Source organism: Ammospiza caudacuta, chromosome 4, assembly GCF_027887145.1.
Source record: "Ammospiza caudacuta isolate bAmmCau1 chromosome 4, bAmmCau1.pri, whole genome shotgun sequence".
Classification (NCBI taxonomy): Eukaryota; Metazoa; Chordata; class Aves; order Passeriformes; family Passerellidae; genus Ammospiza; species Ammospiza caudacuta.
In genome coordinates this window covers 13,043,600-13,063,678 of record NC_080596.1, presented here as the reverse complement: position 1 = coordinate 13,063,678, position 20,079 = coordinate 13,043,600, and the positions used below count along the sequence as shown (strand labels likewise).

Here is a 20,079-nt window from a genome sequence, read left to right as displayed (position 1 = left end):
AAGGCCGGTGGGCGGGGAAAGGGCGCGCGGCCGAGGTGGAGGCACTGTCTCCTCATGAGGGAGCCGTGGCAGCCCTTCCCCAGCCATCCCTGCTCCTGTCCGTGTTCCCCTCCCGGGGTGTCTCTGTGGGTACGGCCACGGAATGCAGCACGGGGTCTGTGGCTCTAAGTGGCAGCACAGCACAGTTTTGGGATCTAAATGCGGGAGGAAGTGTGTCCCTGGGCATGGGGTGGACACGGCTGGGAGAGGACATGGGGGTAAATGTGGCTTGAGGTGGCTCAGGGGGACATGGCCAGGGCCAGCATGGAAAGGTGCTTGTCTTGTGTGCGGCATATGGACGAAGATGTGGCTGTCACTGGGGACATGGAGGGGCCTATGGCCAGAGGGACCATGGAGAGGGACATGTCTGCGTGGAGGCATGAGACTCTTCCATGAGACCTTTCCAGCCACGGAAAACTTGTTTTTTGCCTTAAGTGGCTTCAGTGGCAAAGCTGGTTTTTGACAAATTCTTTATGGCTGTGGCTGGTTATTCATGGGTTGAAGGAGTGGGAGGGTGTGAGGGTCTTTCTGCCGTGTTCAGGGCATGTTTGGGGAGATGATAACCCAGCTATGGTGTCCATATTCAAACTACAGTGTCATATTCCAGCTACGGTATCCAGACCAGGCATGGTGTCTGAAAGGAATAAGATGAATGTGTCTTTACAAACAGACCATGTGAATATACTTGTAGATAGAGCTAGGAACTTTAATAGATAGAGAAGTAACAGAAGAAATTAATAGTTCTAGAAAATGTTACTAATCAACACGGACTGTTGCTTAGCCAAGGCCATGTGAAACTCCTAAACCTAGAGAAAAAGAACAAAGACTTAATAGAATTATGAATACCTTTATTTTTCTTCTTTCCTTTATATATCAAAAGGGGGATGCCTACCAGAGGGGGTTGTAGAGTAGGCGATTTGGGAAGTCTTTACTTTCCGAGTACCTCAGCCAATGGGGAAGAGGAAGAGGGTGATGCAGCCAGGAGCTTAGGATAAAAAGGGGGCTGAGTCCCCCAACAGTCCGAGACCCAATGGGAAATTTCCATGGCCTCTCCCTTTTGGACATAAACCTCTGACAGGGTGGATTCATGTTCCTAACAGTGTCCCTCCCGGAGCTGACTCCCAGGAGTGGAGGGCCGGCCTCATCCTCACGCAGTGTTGCTGTGTCCATGCCAGAGCAGCGCCTGGCTGGCTGCGGGCCGGGCGCTGCCGCTGCCGCCCCGGGACTGCGGGGCCGTGCCGCGGCCGCCAGGCGGCGCCGGTGCGGCGCAGGGGCGCGCCGCCGCCGCTCCGCACAGTGCCCGCCAGGGGGCGCCGGGGCCGCGGGGATCCTGAGGGGGCCTTCCCGCGGGTCCCGTCCCAGGTCAGGCCCCCGGCGACCCCTCCTGCCACCAGGCCTCACCTGGTTTCTTCTCCCCGACTCTTTCCCAGAGCCACTGCCGGCAGGACGAGCCCTTCGGCCCCGCGCTGGCTCTGCTGTAACGCGGCAGAACAACTCGAACTGGCCGCTCCCGGAGCCGCTCGTGCCCGAGCGAGCCGCGCCAGGTGTGGATCCACGGGAAGACGCCGGGATGCCTGCACCGAGGAGGATGCTGCTGCTGCCTGCCCTCAGCACGGCCCTGCCAGCGCCCAGCCGGCTCAGCCCTCACAGAGATGCTGCAGGGAGCTGGCGGCTGCAGCTCCTTTGTGAGTCCCGTTAGTTTGCGTCTCGAGCACGGGGAAGGCTCTCTCTAGTTTCTGCTTCACTTGCTTCTCAGCTTCAGGTGATTTCCTTCTGTCCCCAGTTTGTCTCAGGTTCAGCTCGGAGAGTTTGTTCGTGCCTCCAGCATGTTTTAGACTCCAATTTGGTTTCACCTTTCCTGGCTTCTTTCTGGCTTCAGCTTATTTGCAGCTCCAGTTTGTTTCCATGTTCTGTGGCTCCAGTTCATTTCTGCTCTGGCTCATTACCGCTTGTGCTTGTTCAAATGATCTTGGTTTTTGACAGGGCCACAAATCAATCACTATCATAACTTAAACATGAACAGACATATTTGTACGTTGTCTAAAGATGGACTAAACTTCTTGGACCAATGCAAGTGGACCTTCAGCCTCCAGTGGGATTCCCCACAGGTGCCCCAATACTGATTCCCGCTGTCAGGAAAATCCACAAATGTGAGAAGTTTGTGTCCATAAAGGAGATAGAGGAGTCCTGCAAGTTTATTCTAATAAAGGGAGGGAGTCCCACACAAGCCCCCGGGGTTTTCTCTCTCTCGGTTTCAGAGGGTGCAGCCTCTATCCTCAACTCCCAGCCGCAGTTGCCCTCTTCCTTTCTCCATTGGCTGAGGTACTCAGAAGGTACAGCCTTCCCGAGCCACCTACAACCTATCCCCCCTTGTACTTACTGTTTTACCCCAAAGTTCAGAAGTTCAGGTTTGTGCAGACCCACTTGAGTGTTTCAGGAGCCAAGCTTTCTGGTCTCTGCAACAAACCTGCTGCCTCAAGTTACTACAGACATAAAGACCGTTTTCAAAGACGTTAATACCAATACTGTCGCTCATCAAATTGGTTGTAAAGACATGAGCTTTCCTCTCACCACCTTGATGAATAATGGGAGTGAAGTTCCAAACAAGATAAAGAACAAAGTGGTTAAGCAATGGAAGCAATAATCACAGGAATATGGAAGAGAGAAAATTGATGGCATAAGTTCTTGAAGGGGAAAACCACAGAAAGATAACACCCTTCTAATCCAGGATGTGTCATGATGAACTAAAAAATCCCCCGTTTTTACTGCTTCTGTAGCGAGAACTTGCCCTAGCGATGAACTTTTGCTCCTTATAATAGTAAAAACCCCACCCCAGCTCAGGCATCTCCCTCTACAAAAGGACTACTACTCACCAAGCATGGGCTATGATTTCTTGGGACATAATGGCTTTAATTTGAGGTAGAGAAAGGATGAGCCAATAACAACTTAAGCCAAGTAGTGACTTAAGTAAGACTTAACAGCCCAAGTTTGTGCCTCAGGGTGCTGGCTCTGAGATATACCACCCAGCACCTCTTTCTGTGCAGAACAGTAAATATAATTACGTGGTTAGAGAAATCTCCTTTTTTACAGTGACTGAGTTTGGTGGAGTATCTGATCAGGTGTGTTAACCTATAGTAGCTCTCACCCTTTTCACCACACTGTTAATTCTCTCAGTAATTTTCATACAGGGAGATGATCCAAGAAATGTTTGCACATTGTTCTAGGAGGGAAGAAACATTTTCATTGAAAATAGAGCCCTGTGGCCTCAGACTGTGTTCAGTAGCTGGTGCTATATAAAATTATTTTTCCTTCTTGTCATTACCATCCATTCTTACCTGCTACAAGATAACTGCTACCCCCTCCAGCAATATCAGGGACCTATAGGGCAAGTCAGTTCAGCTCTAGGTAATTTCAAGGTAGTTTATGTTGTGATGACTTCCTTGGTGTTGTTCTTTCAAGCATTATATGCCAGCCTTATGCAGAATCCCGTACATGAAGGGGCTACAAGACAGCTGAAGAGGGGCTTTGGACAAGGGCATGGAGTTATAGGACAGGGGGAATGCCTTCAAACTGACAGAAGGCAGGTATAGATTATATATCAGGAAAAAATTCTTCCCCATGAAGGTGCTGAGGCACTGGAACATCCCTGGAAGTGTTCAAGACCAAGCTGGGTGCTGCTTTGAGCAACCTGCTGTAGTGGCCCTGTCCATGGCAGGGGGGTTGGAACTAGATGATCTTTGAGGTGCCTTCCAACCCAAGCCATTCTGTAATGCTAAGATACAAACAGGTCTGGTTCTGGCTTTTGAGGGCTGTGCTTGTGCAGTTGCGCTTCCTTCTCTTATACCCAAACTAGATGTTTTTCCTTCCGTCTAAAATAAAAAACAAAAACAGTAGGCTGAAGCAAAATTAAACAGAAAGAGAGGAATTAATCACTCTCCTATTCAGAACAGGATGAGGATTATAAAAAGCCCCAAAGAACAAAACAAACAAATGAACAGCCAAACCCCAAAGCACGGAAGGATGTTTTGGTACTAACCTTGCTGGTGCAGCTGCTAACATAAATGTTTTCTGACACAAGTGCATGTCATGAACCAATGTGTAACAGTTAACCTATGGAGGCTTGTGTACTCAGAGCAAGGCTGGGGTGGTGATTTCTTTTGGCTGCACTGATTTCAGGTGGATTTTGCAATTCTGCTTTGCTTCACTTCTGAAAAAAATCAGAAATGCCTTCATGAAATCTGGCAGAGAGCTGATGGCATTGGAGTGGCTGAAACTGGAGAAATCCAGAAAAACCTGAGCTTCCTAGTGCTGCAAGGCTTAGTTTGGCAAGTGAAAGGAAATTAATTTGCATTCTCACAGTCCAGCCTCTTGATCAGGGAAAAGAATTCCCAGTGGCTCTCTGAAACCACCTCTTACTAAACAAATAATCAGCTCCAAAGTGAAGTTCTCGATTCAAAATAATGTAGTTCACCATTTACTGAGCAAAGTGCTCTTATCTGCCTTTTAAGGGGAAAACTACTTTATGAGAATAGAAATCCTCTTAGGTCATCAACCTGTACCCTGAAGCAGCTTTTCTTACATTCTCTTTCCTCCTCACTGTTGGGTTTCTTGGGTTATTTTAAATTTACAGTTACTGTCACATTTACAGTGGAGATGTGTGCAGCAGGTTGAGTAAGCTGCCTCCCTCAAAATGAGCACATTTACACTGTGCTGTTTGATTTCTTGGTGAAAATCATATCTGTGGAGGGATAGAATGTAAGAAAATGAAGATAGTGCAGATGGTAGTCTCACACCTGAGGAATTGCAGCTGTACTAATCACCAAAGATTAGGAACAGGCCTGCCCTTAAATAGGCCACAGCTGTGTCCAATAAGAAGACGAGTGCTACAAAAGGGTTAGCTGGTGATGAGAGTTGCAGTTGGTTGTGCTGTGGAAAGAGATGTAGTTTGTTGGTTGTACTGTGGAGAAGAAGGAGTCAGTGCTGCAAGGACAGCCCATGAGAAATCACCAAGAAGGCATGGAACCTTTGCAATATGATGACAACACATATGTATGATTTTCTGTCTGTCTGTTGTTTTCTTGGAGAAACTTCTCCTCTGCTGGCAGCGCTGATGGTGAGGACCAGGACTAGTATGGCCAGGTGGGAGTGCCTTGGGAGCCTGTTGTGTCCAAAGTGTCACCTGCTGCACATGTGAGCAGGAGTTTGTGCCAGATCTTCTCAAAGCTATGGCACTTTCATGTGTATTCATAGACTTACTTCCCCTGTTCATGGTAGATGATTTACAGGAGCACAGAGCAGAGGCTGCCCTCCAGTAGGAGATTTAAATGTTGTGTGAAGGACAACATTTTGAAGGGTCATTTAGCCTTTGAATTGTGCTTATCCTTACAGCTTTCCGGCTGAGTATCTTATACACGAGTGGCAGAACCCCAAAGCCCTGGTTTGGCTTCCCACATCCCCCCACTTAGTTTTTTGCTATTTTTGGCTACTCCCATCTCTATTTCTCTGCAAAACCAGCTCCCACCTACCACTCCCATGAAAAAAATGCAAACAGTAGAAAGCTTAACAAGACCTCTGCTATAGTTTTCCTGTAAGTTACCTGCTTGGAGGTCCCTGTGCCATTACTGCAGTCTTTGTCTTCACAAAGTTTGAACTGTAAATATACTATTTACTGGAACAGCATCTGCAAAACCACTTCCAGCCAGGTGTCAGTAACATGGCTTTGATTCAGATTTTGGGAACAGTATATGACTGATTACAAGGATTTCCAGCTCCTAGATCTTTATTGAAATGACTGCTAACACAGAAATATTGCAAACCTCTTGAGATCCTTATGTCATTTCCCTATGTTAAAACAGCTGGTGCTTTAAAGGGTACCTTTGGAATACAGCATTATAAGTCTCCTCTTACAACCAAAATTACGAGGAAATCCAACTCTGCAAAACTGCATTGGTACTGTGAAACTTGTTTGCTGAGCACCTTCCATCTTGTCAACACACTGTGTGCCCAGACATGAAAAGAGGGACCAGTTTGTCACCATGGCATATGGCAAAGCACATCAAGTTTACCCAAGTTAATGCCATAGCAAAGCCATTCCAACTCCTGAGAGGCCAGAGCAGTGTGGACATGCTGCTGCATGCATTCTGCTGATGGATTCTCATGTGTCATGTCCCAGGAAGCTCTTCCCCCTCTATACCTGCCGTCTCCATGGCTCGAGGACAGCCCAAGACTCTCTGGCTGCTGAGCTGAAAAATCTCTGCCATCAGGGGGTTACTCAGAAAGAATTGCTCAAGTCGGATCATCTCCCCTAAAAACCTTTTTATAAATCAATAAAGTAAGTTGTTTAAACCAAATCCTGATACTGGTTTGGAACAGCAGCTTCATTCTAGAAGAAACATGAAGTTAACATTTTTAATAGGGAAAGTATTATGTAATCAGAGAAACAAAATAGAAATGAGAAGACTTAACACCAACTCCTGGTAACTGCACACTCCCCAGGACTTGCTCCTGGCTTCTGCTGCAGACTATGCATTTCTGGGACCATGATCTGCTCCCTTGTTTCCTTGAGGTCCTTGAGGAGCAATTTGTCTCCCTGCCTACAGCTCCTCCCCCTGCTCCAAGCTCCTTTCAAGCTCCTCCTGCTGAAAGTGCATGGGGATTTCACTGGAGTGGGGCTCCAGCCAGCTGTGTCTCTGGCAGTTTTAAGGCAAGCCATATTCAGAAGCAGGAGGATGCTTGGGACAGACTGCTTGTTCCCAGCAGGGGTGCAAGAGGGAGAAAGGTGGACCAACACAGCAGATACTGTTCTGATAGTCTGACTTCATGATGGCTGCTGTTGTGCTGTCCCATTTCATCTAAATAATTGTGTGCTCTGGCATGCTCCTTGGGAAGCTTCAGTATTGCACTTGCTGGCTTGGCTACCTCCTTTTTTGGTTTTTTTCTTGTCAGAAGCCAAACAGCCATACTGAGAAGATGCTCCCAGCACTTTTCTTCCAACATTTGGCTTCCTAGAAATTTAGTCTCTCTCCTGTAAGATGGCTAATTGATTTGACCCCATTAACTTCATTTAATTTGTATTCCCCCTTCACCCTAGCACAGGTCCTGCCATGTCTGTGTCCTTTGCATTTCCACATTATTGCCTCAATAACCCTCTGCCTCCCCCCTACTGTGCTAGGTTCTGACATGCTTGTTCGTCAGACTCCCAGGATTTGTGCAGAAGGACATGAACAAAACCACTACTTTAATTTTCTTTGTACTCCAATAGAAACACTTCTCAAGAATTTGTCCAGGAAGTCCCTGCCACTTGTAGCCAGTCAGCCACCCTGCTCTGGTGTTGCACTTAATACGTGACTGTCAGCCTCTCCATGTCACCAAAAGCACTGCCAATCTCCTGATCTCCACGAGTTATCCAGATAAGATAAGGAAAATAGTTGTTTTCAAGGTCTTTAGTCCACATTTCTACTTTCTCATTTGTCACCTTCCCAAGTGACAGGAGAGCTTTCAATTTTCCAGTGAAATCTCTGTTGTAAATGTAAATCCATGAGCACAAAGCAAGGCTGTGCGGGTGTTTGTACCTTGCTAGCATGCTGTGGACGTGAGCCAGTATCCTGGGCAGGAACAGGGATGCCCCTTCTCCCCATCAGCTTCATCCTGTCAGACAACGATGTCCCATGCTAGGCTCACCACGTGGGAGGTGCATCAGCAAGATGTGTCATAGCAGAAGCTGTCTAGGACACTGGCTATCCAAATGGCCTTTCATCAAACCAGCTGCACTCCTTTTGCTCCCTTGACTTGCTGAGAGGCTGACTGATGGACGGGAGCACTCCGAAATTCCCGCTCCCACCTCAAAAGGAGAGTCGAAAGTCCTCCCTGTCTTTCTTTAGTAAAATGAGGCAGGCTGGGCTTTCAATCATCAAAGCTTTCCTGTTTGGAAGGAGGAGGAGCCATCTAGTCATGGGTTCATTGATTCCCTGCCCAGCAAGAATGTTTGCTTGAGCACAGCCAAGCCGCACCTCTGATGACTAACAAGCAGCGCTCTCTCTCTTTGATATACTATCGGCCGGGTTTATCACAGTATCAACACAACCTCCCCACTCCAGGCCTCGCCCCTTCTGGCCAGCTCTCCCTGCAGAGCGGCAGGGGCTGCATGGGAGCTGAGCTCACCTCTTATTCCAAGGAATCTTAACAGCAGGTTTTAAGGTACTTATTTACTTTTTTTGGTCTGCACAGGAAGTCTGAGCTAAAAAAAAAAAAAAAGGAAAGAGACAGAAGTATAATTGCTCTGGCACGCCTGCATTCCTGCTTCAGTCTCAGACGGGCAGGCACTCTTTCTTGTTGGAGCCTGGAAGAGGATCCGATCCCTGAAGATTATCGCCACGAACGTGCGTAAGTGAAACCTGCAGCCATGCTGAAACAGATATTATCAGACATGTACATCGATCCGGAGCTGCTGGCAGAACTCAGCGAGGAGCAGAAGCAGATCCTCTTCTTCAAGATGAGGCAGGAACAGATCAGACGGTGGGAGGAAAGAGAAGCTGCTGCAGAAAAGATTTCAGCAAAGAAGCCACTGCCAAGAAAAGGTAAGTCTCTGCCTCCTGGCTGCTTCACCCTCTGGCATGTATCTGGCCTAGTCAACTGCTTCCTAGAGATAGGAAGTAATGTATTCTTAGATTAATTTCTTCTCCAAGGGTCATGGCATAGGCTTATTTTCAAACATAAATGAATCCACCCGCAATGGGGTAGTTTTGGCCAGGCACACAATGGTTTTTACTCCCTGGCTGAGACGTTCTGTCCTTGACCAAATTGCTCAACTCCTCTAGCTGGGAAGACAGGGCTTATTTGCCCCCAGGAGATACATCTCATTAAGTTTCCCACTAAATGGTGCCTCAGAATCTGTCTTTACCATAACCATGGATTTGAATAGCTCTCCTGAGGCACTAGATCTGATGGGCAGTTCCCACTGAAGTTCCCTTGCCAGGATTACACCAGCATGCCAGCTGCTAGGAAGATAGCTCTCTTCTCCCAGGTCTGCCTCATGTGCTCTATTTGTAAGTAGCTCACCCTCACACAGTTTGGGGGAGGACAGTGGTAAGGAGTTAAGGCAAGAAAAGAAAGAGTGGTGATTCTTCTCCTTTGCTCCTAGTCTCAGAAATGCCTCCTTCACTGACCTGGCTCAAGGAGTATGAAAAAATTGGCAATTGTGGGCTGCATCCAAGTCTAGTTTCTTCATGTACAGTTGCTTTTGGGGGGGTCTGTAATCAACAGCAAAGGGTAGGGCACAGCAAGTGCAGCACAGGCCCTGCAGAGAGCTATCCAGCAAACAGCATTTGCCAAAGAGCTGCTTCTTTTCCAGCCAACAGGAAGTCAGTGACATGGAAACTCGGTGCTGACAATGAAGTGTGGGTCTGGGTGATGGGCGAACATCCTTCAGATAAATCCTATGCAGCCATCTGTGAAGAGATCCAGGCACAAAGAGCAAAGCGCTTAGCGAGAGAGCAAGGCCAGGAGGGCAGGTAAGGACCCTTCAGCTGAAGGGCTCGGTGGGCAGATATGGAGGAGAAGGCTTTGTCTAGGGACACATGAGGTGGGTCTTCTCTGTAGGGGCTGTGGTTAGCACTGTTGTGCTAGTCTTGCTGGCAAAAGGCAATGGCTGGTTTTCCGAGAGGACACACAATGCTGGCAGAGACCAGAGACCTGAGAATTGCCCGGCTCACTGAGCCTCCTGTGACAAGGCTGCTGTGTGGGACCCTCTGCAGAGCACAGGAAATGCTGATGCTGCCACTGCAGAAGGTGATGGGCTCAGATCGCTCTGATTCACCGGCAGGTGCCCGGGTACAGCCAGACAATGGTTACTCACCACGAGTCATTAATTTAATTACCCACCTACCTGATCTGGAGATATAACTGCCTGTGCACATGTGGCATGATTGCAGCTCTGCTCACGTGCAGCCTCCTCACGAGATTCTCAGACATCAGAAAGTGACTCCCTCCTAAGTCCTCTCTCTCTTGCATTTCAGAGAGGCTGAATCTTCTGCAACATGGTCTCTACACCCACAGCCAGGACTTCTGGCTGAGACAGATCTTCATGGGAATACAAAAAACACGGAGAAAAGGGAGGCACATGGGAGAAGAATGACTGATATTGATACAACAGGAAAAAGCCAGGAGCTCACAAAGGTAGTTTTCCATTTTCCCATAACTATAAGAATATGTTTTTTGAGGTCTAGGAAGTGCAGCAAATCCTGGTTGCTGTAAATACAAATCTAAAGGAAAAAGCCATCTATGTGTTGAAGCTTTTCTTCTACAGAAGAGAAGAAGCCATATTGTTACATCCTTCCTTAAGACTCAGAAGGTCCATGTGCTGTTCTCAGCTGGGATAGATCTGCTCTGCACCAATGGATAAACTACTCTGAATTGCTTTGCTTCTGGTCTCTGTGGGTAAAACAAGGGGTGCAAGTACTTTCCCTTCTGCTCTATGGCTGGTTTGAATGGCTTTTGGGGCAAGACCAGGATTTTTAAAGGGAACATCACAGCCCTCAGCCAGATCACTTATTTTTATAAAAGACCAAATGAAGATAATTTTACCAGCATCATCTGATGTGCACATTTTAGGTGTTTCTTGGGGTTTTTTGTCTTCTAATACAGAAAACAGCTTATGACATTGATAGCACAGGACAGCTCCAAATGCAGTAATACAGTGCCTGCATTCCTGTGGTGTTTCATTACAGAAATATTTTTTCCAGCAATAAATATATTTGTGCTTTTAAGCTGTCTACAAAAAGCCATTTGCAGAGGAAGGAAAAAATAAAGAGTTAAATTAACTACCCATGCAACTACAGTTGAACAAAAGGAACAGGACGTCCTGCCAATTTAATGGGAGAAGTCCTATCTCATTCTGCATTTTCATTCAGCCTTGAATGAACTTGTATGAGTGTATATTCCTTTATCATACTGCCACTCCATACTTGGGTATAAAAAGTATGATAGCAGAAGGTTAGGTTTTGGCAAAATGCTCTCCTACTACTACCAGAATAGTGAATGGAATTTGGAGTGACTATCTCCTTTATCAAAAGCCTCTGAGTCACATGGGGATTTTCTCTGCACTGTTTGCTGAAGTTGAGCAACTATGTGGGAGGTTCTTGTTTTTCAAAGGAACTTATTAGTCAAAACTGACTAAAAAAACCCAAAACAAAGCAAAAACAACCCCCCAAAAACAAACAAGCCACCACCAAAAATCTACCCCCCTTTCAAAATCTTGCACATGGGAATAGATGGGGGTTGTATATTTTCCTTTCTTTACTGTCATTATATTATTAGTAAATCTTCCCAGGTTTCTGGGGCTTTTGCTGTTAGAAGGAGGGCTCCAGACTGAAGTCTCCTGTTGTATTTTCTAGGCCTGAAGAGAGGCTTTTTCCCACCTTCTGCATAAAATGTCTTCTCTGAGATCTAGTTTGTGGTATTTACACTAGTTCTCATTTAATCTGAGAGATCCTGGTATCATGCTGCAGAGAATAGGGCTGATCTACAAAAAAATGCTGCTCCACAGACATTTGAAGTTCCTAGTTTCCTAAAGAGGAGAGGGAAATTGTAAAGCCATGTTCATATTAAATATTAGCCAAGTAGGTGATGGAGCTAAAAGGAAGTGTGACCTTGGTAAGCAGACTAGTACAGTTAACTCATCACTTGTACTGTGGGAGGCAGTTGGGGGCTGATGGGGACGTGGGTGGGTGTTTACTGAAAGCTAGACCTAACAGTTTGTCTGCAGAGGCAACTCTCAGCTAGGGACTGCTGGCAGGGCAGCTGGGCTGGTTCTCAGGGAAGAGAGAACACGAAATATCCAGCCAGTTGGATCAGTTTGTCAAGTAGGAGTTTGCAGCAAATCCAGCCACAGCTGCAAACATGCACAGGCAGGTAAAGCTGTAGACAGCTGGTTCTGCAAGGGATTGCTTTAGAGGAAGGGAAGAAAGAGACTACTCCCTGGGAGCACCTGTCAGCATTGCTTAGCAAATCTAGGCATGCTTATGGCTATCCCGACACCCCTGAGTTCTCTTCCTGTGGCATGTTTGCCCAAATGTGATGGGAAAAGCCCCACAATGTTTGTCAGAGCAGGCTGGAAAAACTTGTTAACAAATGTCATATAACTGCTTTTGCATTAAGCACCTTTTGCATGGAAAAAAAAAAAAAAAAAAAAGAGCAACTGTCCTAATGTCACATTTATTTCTCACCACTCTTTTGCTCTGCTCAGAGAGGAACCAGAAATGTTCACCAGATGCTGGCGGATTGCCATGCAAGGAAGCAGAGTTTCCAACAGGTAAGTGGCAACCTATGGTGCTCCTAACACATTGAGTGGTTGTCAGTGCTTTATCCTAGAGTCCCAGTCAGCTTCAGAGCCTCATATGAGCCAAGAATGTTCTCACCTTTTGGACCAGTTTTATCCAGTATTGCTATGTTCCTCATGCATGGTGTGATGATTTGAAGATGATACAAAGCAGGCCAGGCTGGCAGATTGGGGAGTAGCACAAGGAGATGCTCCTGATGATTTTTGGTGGGCTGTTTTCCCTTCCTGCCTCAGTTGTTACCTTCAGTAAAGACAGAGGGTCTCTATATTGTTGAAATTGGAGGGATTCACTGTAAAGGACAGAGCTCCCAGTATTTCAAGGCTAGCTAAAAAGTAGGGCTAAAGCTTGCCTGAGACAAAGCTGATCATACTGTTTCTTTCATAGATGAAAGAAGCACAGAGGAAAAATTCAGAAGAGACCACAGCCCCCCAGAAGCCAATACCACAGAGCCACTCCAGCACAGAGAGCCAGAGAACACTGCAGAAAGCGGATGAGAATGAGCCTGAATGGCAGGAATTCTGTAAGATCTTAAAATTACCTTTTCCTATAAGGCTTGAGAAATCCTAGGTCTCTGTGGGGTCATGTCAACCCTTCCCCGCCATACTAGAACTGAGTAATAGGTCAGAGGGTGGAGAGTATTGCCAAGAAGTACAGCACTGTATTATCAGAATATTTCTGAGTCCACACAGCATTGAGACTAGAGCTGGGCAGGGAAATGGAAAACTTTTCCAACGGACACTGTGTAAAAACAAGCAACAAATAGGAACCACATGAGTATAGCCAGTACAATTAATTTTAGACTAGAAACTGGCCTTTTGTAAGACTTTGCAGTAACTGCTCTTGAGGACAAGGGTAGTCCTCAAGAATAACAGGGACTAACAAAAAGGGCTTCCCTGTCATTTAAGCATGATCCCACCCAAGTAAAGCCCTTCTGCACTGTCTCATGTAATGAATCCTAATAATAGAAAGGAAAATGGCAAGTAGCATGAGACTTGCAGTAGTAGCCATCACTGCTGCCAAATGCTTCCTGAAGGAGAACCTGATGCACTTTTCTTCCCAGTTCCTTCCCTGCTGCTCAGTAGATGGCAATGCTGTACCACCGGTTGTTTCCACTTCAGTCTAGGGGTTTTATTTTTCTGACTTGATAAAAAAACTGGTGACTGTAGAGCTGGTTACTCATACAGTCCATCCAGGGAGAGATGGACCTAGACAATAGAGGCAGTTTTACAGGAAGAAAACCTAAACAAAAACGCAGTCATGTTCTCCACTTTCCATAATAGTTTCAGCAAGGCTCCTTCCCACCCTCCAAAATTGATTAGCACTTTCAAATCCTTCAAATGATTGATTTGGGGTCATTTCAGCAGCTTCAACTCCAGCAGCTTCAAGCTCTGCCCCCCTCCAGTTTACATGAAAGACACTACAGAAATCCATGTCTGAACCAGGAGTCAGTATCTGAAACAAAACCAAGAAGTCTCTGAGTACAAAAGGACCTGGTACCAAGAAAAAACACACAGATTTTGAATCTTGTCCCACAAATAATTGGTTTTTAGTCTTTTAAAGGAATAAAAACTGTGCCACTTAACACATGGGAGAGATGTGGCAAATGGTCTCCCAATTGATTGACTCTTTCAGCTTGTGGAATGGATTATTCTTACATTTCAACAAGCAGGAAGATGGCCAAAGGGGGTAGCAAGCTTTAAACTTGCTGCTTGTTCGCTCCTGTAGGACTCCTTTTTTGTTCCAGTGCAGAAATCCAAGGCAGCAGACGAGAAGAGACGCTCCCTTGCACGGCAAGCCCGAGATGACTACAGGAGGCTTTCACTGCAGGGCATCCACAGAGGGAAGCAGGCAGATATTTCCAAGGGTGCCACAGCAGGAGATCGGCGGCCACTTCAATACCCACCTCTCCCTCCCAAGCCTAAACTTCTACCTCCTGCAACAGCAAATGGGAGAGCAATTAGGTAAGGAAGCCCCTGTGCACTGTGGAAAGGAGAAGGAATGAGATTCTTTTGCTCTAGCAAGAGATGGTTGAGATGGTTGTCTCTCTTCCTTCTGTGGAAGAGACACCCAGCAGGGCAAAATACAGAGCCTAGGCTATATTCCAGCCTGGGGTGTGATGAGGCCTTCAGGTGTTCATTCCTGGAGGGTAACAGGTTTAGTTAGTAGAGTGTCTTAAATCTAGAGCACAGAGAGCCCCTATGATGCCAGATGTCCACTGAAAACCGTATTCCATACAGCTGAACTGGTGTAAGCTGCCTGTTTAGGGCTGGTCTTAAAATCCTAAGCAAAACATAAGTCCCATGCAGAGACTCAAACCCTGTCTTTTTGAATCTGATGCACAAACCAGAGGTCTTTTTTAACAGGAAAGAGGGAGTCCAGAGGACAATCTCTAATTCCACAGAAGAAAGCATCATCAAGTGGTTCAAAGGGGAGCAATTCCCTCTCCGAGCTGGCTATCTGAAAACCACAGACACAATAGCACCTTGGTTCCATGGTGAGTCCTGGGAATTTCCACCCCAACCCAAGTGTTTAAGAAGTTTTTTTTGCTAACATGGCTGCTAATATGGGCTGGGCTTGGGAGTAAAGCTCCTACACTGGAATCAACATTCAACAACTGCAATACCATTCTCTCTCATAACACAGCAACAGTCCTTTCGAGCTGTCCACATTTGCTGTCCATTGTTGATCAAGTGTGGCACAGTTAACAAAGAGCTGTTGGCCATGGCCTGTTACTAGCAATGGCAGCACTTTCTTTTTGGGCTACTGGGCAAGAAAACGGTGGAAGGGATGGAAGTGCCATGGACTGGTTTTAAAGCAGATTTCTTGTGAGAACTGTTCTGTCCAATCCTGCACAAATGCTTTTCTCCCTTCAGTTTTGTGTTTTGGTTTTGAACAGGTATCCTAACCTCTAAGAAAGCAGAAGATCTTCTGAATAAAACACTACCAGGGAGTTTTCTGATCCGGGTCAGTGAGAAAATCAAAGGCTATGTGCTGTCCTATCGGTCTGTGGAAGGATGTAAACATTTCCTCATTGATGCCTCCAGTGATTCCTACAGCTTTCTTGGAGTAGACCAGCTACAACATTCAACACTGGCTGACCTTGTCGACTACCACAAGGTGAACATCTGGCAATGCATTCACTAATAGCTTAATTGCCTCAGGGCACTTCAAAATAAGACAGACTAGATTCAGTTGCTTTGAAGTCGGTAACTAGACCCATTTTAACTGCTGCTGGGTACCCTGTGTGATGTTTCAAAAGGGTATATCAGCCTGGGCTGACTGGTACAGCCCAGGTGACCTAATACATCTCAGGTATCTTAGATTTGATTCACTCACCCTCAAGCACACAGAACACCTTGCATGCTGGGCCCAAGTTACTTAGAAGCTGCTTAGTAGAATGTTGATGAGAGGTGACAGCATACTCATACAAACTCCTTTCTCTTCTCTTCTCTCCATGGTTAAGAGGCAGTGGCAAGTTGGGTAAACACAAAATCCTGCTTACCTTCAGCTTCAGCATGAAAGAGAGCAACATATCTTTATAATCTCAAAGCCAACAAGGGGTGGTACTGAGCAAAGGTAAAATATAGAAGGGAAGGAGGAAGGTTGGCAGGCTCTTTCAACAATAACAGTTGTGTTTACCAGCACTGACTGCAATTGCATGGGTTTCTGGGAGAGCCAGGTGGATTGTTCACTGTAAGATCTGCCCAGGGACAAGTCAATAATTTTTCTCATAGGTTCATTTAAAGTCCCTGTTTCTTTTAAATAAGTGCCTAGCTTAATGCAGACATGGTAAACAAAACTGGACATGAGAACAATAGCTATACTCATTTGCTCTACGGAACTTTACCTGGACTGCCTGAGCTTGCTTCTTGCATGATTTTCACAGTTCAGGCTGAAAGTATTAAAAGCAGGAGTTATACAGCTACTTGTACCAGAGCTAAAGGATTTAAAGCTTTGCTGTGCATAGCTACATTGAATATAGAGCCAAGGCACAGTCTGAATCCTGCAGCTCCCCTGCACTACAGCACATGTGGGCAGATGAACCCACTCTGCCAAAGTGCCCCACTGGGTTCTGCTTATCACCTACCAGGTGAGCATGAAAGAAGGCAAGTTCCCACCATGCATCTGTTGCTAGGATGGAGAATGAGATTGGAAGCACAGACTGTACTTAGAACAGGACTTGCCTAAGCAGAGGATGTGTGTTCTCTCCAGAATCCACCCTTGTCCCTCCCACGAACACAGTCAGAAGCACAGTTCACAATCCCTGGTCCTGCTCTACCTGCATGCTGCACATTCCTGGCTCTAGCACTTTCTAGGAAGGGCACCTCTCCATGTCAGAGAAGCTGTAGTTTTCTCAGGGATGAGCACAGCTCTTTCCTAGAACTGCCAGAGTTGTCACTGAGTTATGGCACAGAGCACATTGTGTTATGAAGACAGAGGGCCCTTCCCTGAGTTCTCCAGGAAACTGAGCTGTATCACACAGTGGTGGGAACACATCCACAAAAAAACAGAGGCAGAAAGACTGCTGTCCACCTTGTGAAGTTGTGACAGGCAGGATCTGTTTGAAAATTGGTGTTTGATCATATGCTATATTAACAGGACGAACCCATCACTTCCTTGGGGAAGGAGCTGTTGCTTTATCCATGTGGCCAAGAGGACCAAGAGCCAGATTACATCTCTCTCTTTGAGTAAACCTCCCCATCTTGTTGGGCGGCCCTGGACTTGTATTCACAAAGAACTTGGAACTGGACTTGGAACTAGAGCTGCTGATACTTACCTGAAACGATCAGTGCCTATATTTTGTATCCTTCACATCAAAGCAGTAGGAGGATAAGTACTGTGAGCTACAGGATGCACCAGCCCAGCAAGCTGCAAACCTGAACACATCCCACAAGATGGAGAGAATGAGTTGATGAAGTAATCCATTGATCAGGGAGATACTGCCATGGTTTTTCATTGGGTTTTTGAAGGTTTCTTGGGGGACTTCTTGATTCAAGCTGCCTTTTGTTCTTGAATGCAAGGTTCTCTGGGAAATAGATTAGTACCTACAGCTGAATGAGATTATAACCTTCCCAAAGGCACAAAACAACTTGGAGAGGTGAATCAATCTTGATATGTCATATGCAAAATGTGAAGCTTAATTCTATAAAATGCTGTGTCCTTGGAAGGAAGGATGTTCAGCCAAACATCCAAGCAAACCCTGAGCGCCTTTCAGTGAAAGGTGCTCTCTGTGACAAGAGATTGGCACACATGAAGACTGCATTTTTTAAACTCCTCTAGCCTCTGAATATAGATCCTCACTCTTTTAACCTGTATTTAGCTCCCACACAGGCCTTTCTGCATTGAGAGGGATTATCCTTTTTGAAAAGGAAAGGAGATGGGACAGAGTCATTTTTATGAGTGAGAACCACATGTACAGAACCTGCAAATGTAAGAAGGAACACCTATATCAGTATTAATACAGTTTACAGAAGAGTTTTTGCCAGTAAAGAATGCTGTTTTCCAAAATGGAGCTATTTATTGCAAGTTGTGTCCCAATTACTGAGATGCATCTAGTGTAAACTTCATTATAGAACTTGTTCTTTCAACATAATGTTCTTTTTTCTTATCTGTTACAATGCTCTTTGAATACATAATTCAGAAGATTGGGGGAGAGTTTGGAAAGAATCACATAAGAAATTAGTCTTCATCCAGGTTCCCCAATGTTGTTGCACATGACAAACTCTGCAGCTGAGGGTCTGAATCTGCAAACATCATTTTTTAGAGGCACAATCCTCAAATAGTGAATAAGAGTTGGCCTTGTTTCAGTTGTTTACCTCTTTTTACCTGTTCTCTTTTTTCTTTTAGATCAGGGCTACTCAACTTGAAGAAGCAGTCAAAACTTTCAGTCTTACATTAATCTGGGTTTTGCAGAATACAGATTTAAAGAAACTGTGATTATCTGGTCTTAAAATTTACAGCTATGCTGACAGGTGGTTTCCATTCCAGGAAAGAGGGGATAACTACACTCCAGTTTCAGCAAGTGTCACTTGCTAGAAATAAAGCCTTAATGTAAACTGAGATTCTGAATTTAAAGACACTCTGCCACTGCAAATGACTTAATGAGCTTCTTGAGCACTATATCACATGTATCAAAGAGATAATTTCAATATAATCTGTATCAATCATGAGAAAGGGTGTTAGATTATTTGTAGGGGGGGGAAACATCCCTCCTTCCCTCTTTATGAACTGTTTCTTTTAAAACTTTTGTCAAAATGAAAGGTCCTTCAGAAAAACATCTGTTTTCATGTGAAGAACATGTCATAGCTGATATCTTGCTGAGACAAATTGTGAAGTGTTTTGCAGACCATTGGGCTGGTAAAGAGGGAGGAGAAGTATGTTCTAAAAAGGCATTTTGAGACTCAGGGTGTTAACTTGCTAAATAGGATGCAGGCCAATCTGTCATGGACATAGCAGGGCATAATCAATTTTAGCTCTAAGATCTTTAGTAAAACTCCTCAGGGTTTGACCTGCTGACAAGTGGACCAGTAGATTCACTACCTTTATATTAAACTGCTTATTTGCAAATATTGTCTCAGTACAGCCCAGGGAAAACCACTATCCATGTTTACATCATCTCACATGTTTGAGTCATGCCTTCGTTTTTCAAAGACCCACTTTTCTGCTGTGAGGCAAGAAACATGAACATTTAGATGACTAGACTGACTGCAAAGGCAACTGCCTTGCTAGAACAGATCCCCTTAAGACTGGCTCTTCTATTGCTCCAAATCCAGTTACTCTGAAAGTCTGTGGAGCAAGGATGTCTTGCAGCAGTTAAGAATCTAGGGTGATGACATACCTTTGGGAGTTTTCTCTGTAAAATCTTTCCTTCTTCAAGGGATGCTGTGTAAGGATTACAAGAGGAGTTAATTTGCAAATTGCTTGCTGGAGAGATCATGAATCCTGGAGGAGCATGGAAATTTGTTTTTGCTCTATGCCTTTAGCCAGAGTATGCTGCAGTCATCACAAAGTAAAGCAAGGAGTCCCTGGATGGCCTCCCCACCTGCAAAGGGCCATCTCTAGTCCCTCCTCAACCAAGATAAAATCAGTTATCATTCTGAGAAAGATCACAAGCTGGTTTGAGGACAAGGAAGGTAGACACCTTCATAACAAAATCTATTGTTCTGTTGACTGTTCTCTTTGCATTTCACCTTTTTCTAACTGGGCTAGAAGATCTGTTATAGCTCCACTTGGCTGACAGAAACATGAGTAACAGCAGCTTCCCTTTCTCATGCTGTTCCTCACCTCTAAGAGAGCCCTGATAGATCTCTGCTGTGATTAGATTGCCCTGCACATCACCAATGACTGTAGGCTGGATCTCTCCATCACTGATACCAGCTCAGCTCTTGCCAGACTGGCTTCTGCAGCCAAGGAAAGAAACTACATAGACAGTATTGTTCCTGGCAAGAGGAACAGCATCTCTGTGGAAAAGGACATGCATGAAAATCAAAAGGTGCTATTTAAAAACATAAGTTGTAAAACTCTGACAGGATCTGGATGATGTGCTTGCAAAGTAATGAAGTGCTGAATTTACAACTGCCCAGTGCTTAGAACTGGAGACTAATAGAGGCTTGAAGGGACCTCTGGAGATATCTGGTCTAGTTCTGCTCTACAAGTGTGGCTTAGGGAAGACTGAATAAAACAATCGTGGAAATAGTTAAGGTGA

The 20,079-nt window shown here is 45.5% G+C and overlaps 1 protein-coding gene across 1 annotated transcript; it reads left to right on the top strand.

Moving 5' to 3' along the window:
- Positions 1 to 1,593: 1,593 nt before the first annotated feature.
- On the top strand, positions 1,594 to 18,527 carry SH2D4A (SH2 domain containing 4A). Its single transcript, XM_058803952.1, has 10 exons — positions 1,594 to 1,724; positions 8,266 to 8,615; positions 9,389 to 9,548; positions 10,053 to 10,212; positions 12,281 to 12,346; positions 12,759 to 12,894; positions 14,119 to 14,335; positions 14,738 to 14,868; positions 15,271 to 15,491; positions 16,974 to 18,527. Exons 2-10 carry the CDS (start codon positions 8,441 to 8,443, stop codon positions 17,064 to 17,066), a joined length of 1,359 nt encoding a protein of 452 aa, XP_058659935.1. The 5' UTR covers positions 1,594 to 1,724; positions 8,266 to 8,440; the 3' UTR covers positions 17,067 to 18,527.
- The last annotated feature ends 1,552 nt before the right edge of the window (positions 18,528 to 20,079 follow it).

Excerpts from the sequence above, each read along its gene's own strand:
- SH2D4A (XM_058803952.1), top strand. The coding sequence starts at position 8,441 with ATGCTGAAACAGATATTATCAGACATGTACATCGATCCGGAGCTGCTG. Across the intron at positions 8,616-9,388 it reads GAAGCCACTGCCAAGAAAAG|CCAACAGGAAGTCAGTGACA; the intron begins GTAAGTCTCTGC and ends CTTCTTTTCCAG. Across the intron at positions 14,869-15,270 it reads AATAGCACCTTGGTTCCATG|GTATCCTAACCTCTAAGAAA; the intron begins GTGAGTCCTGGG and ends GGTTTTGAACAG.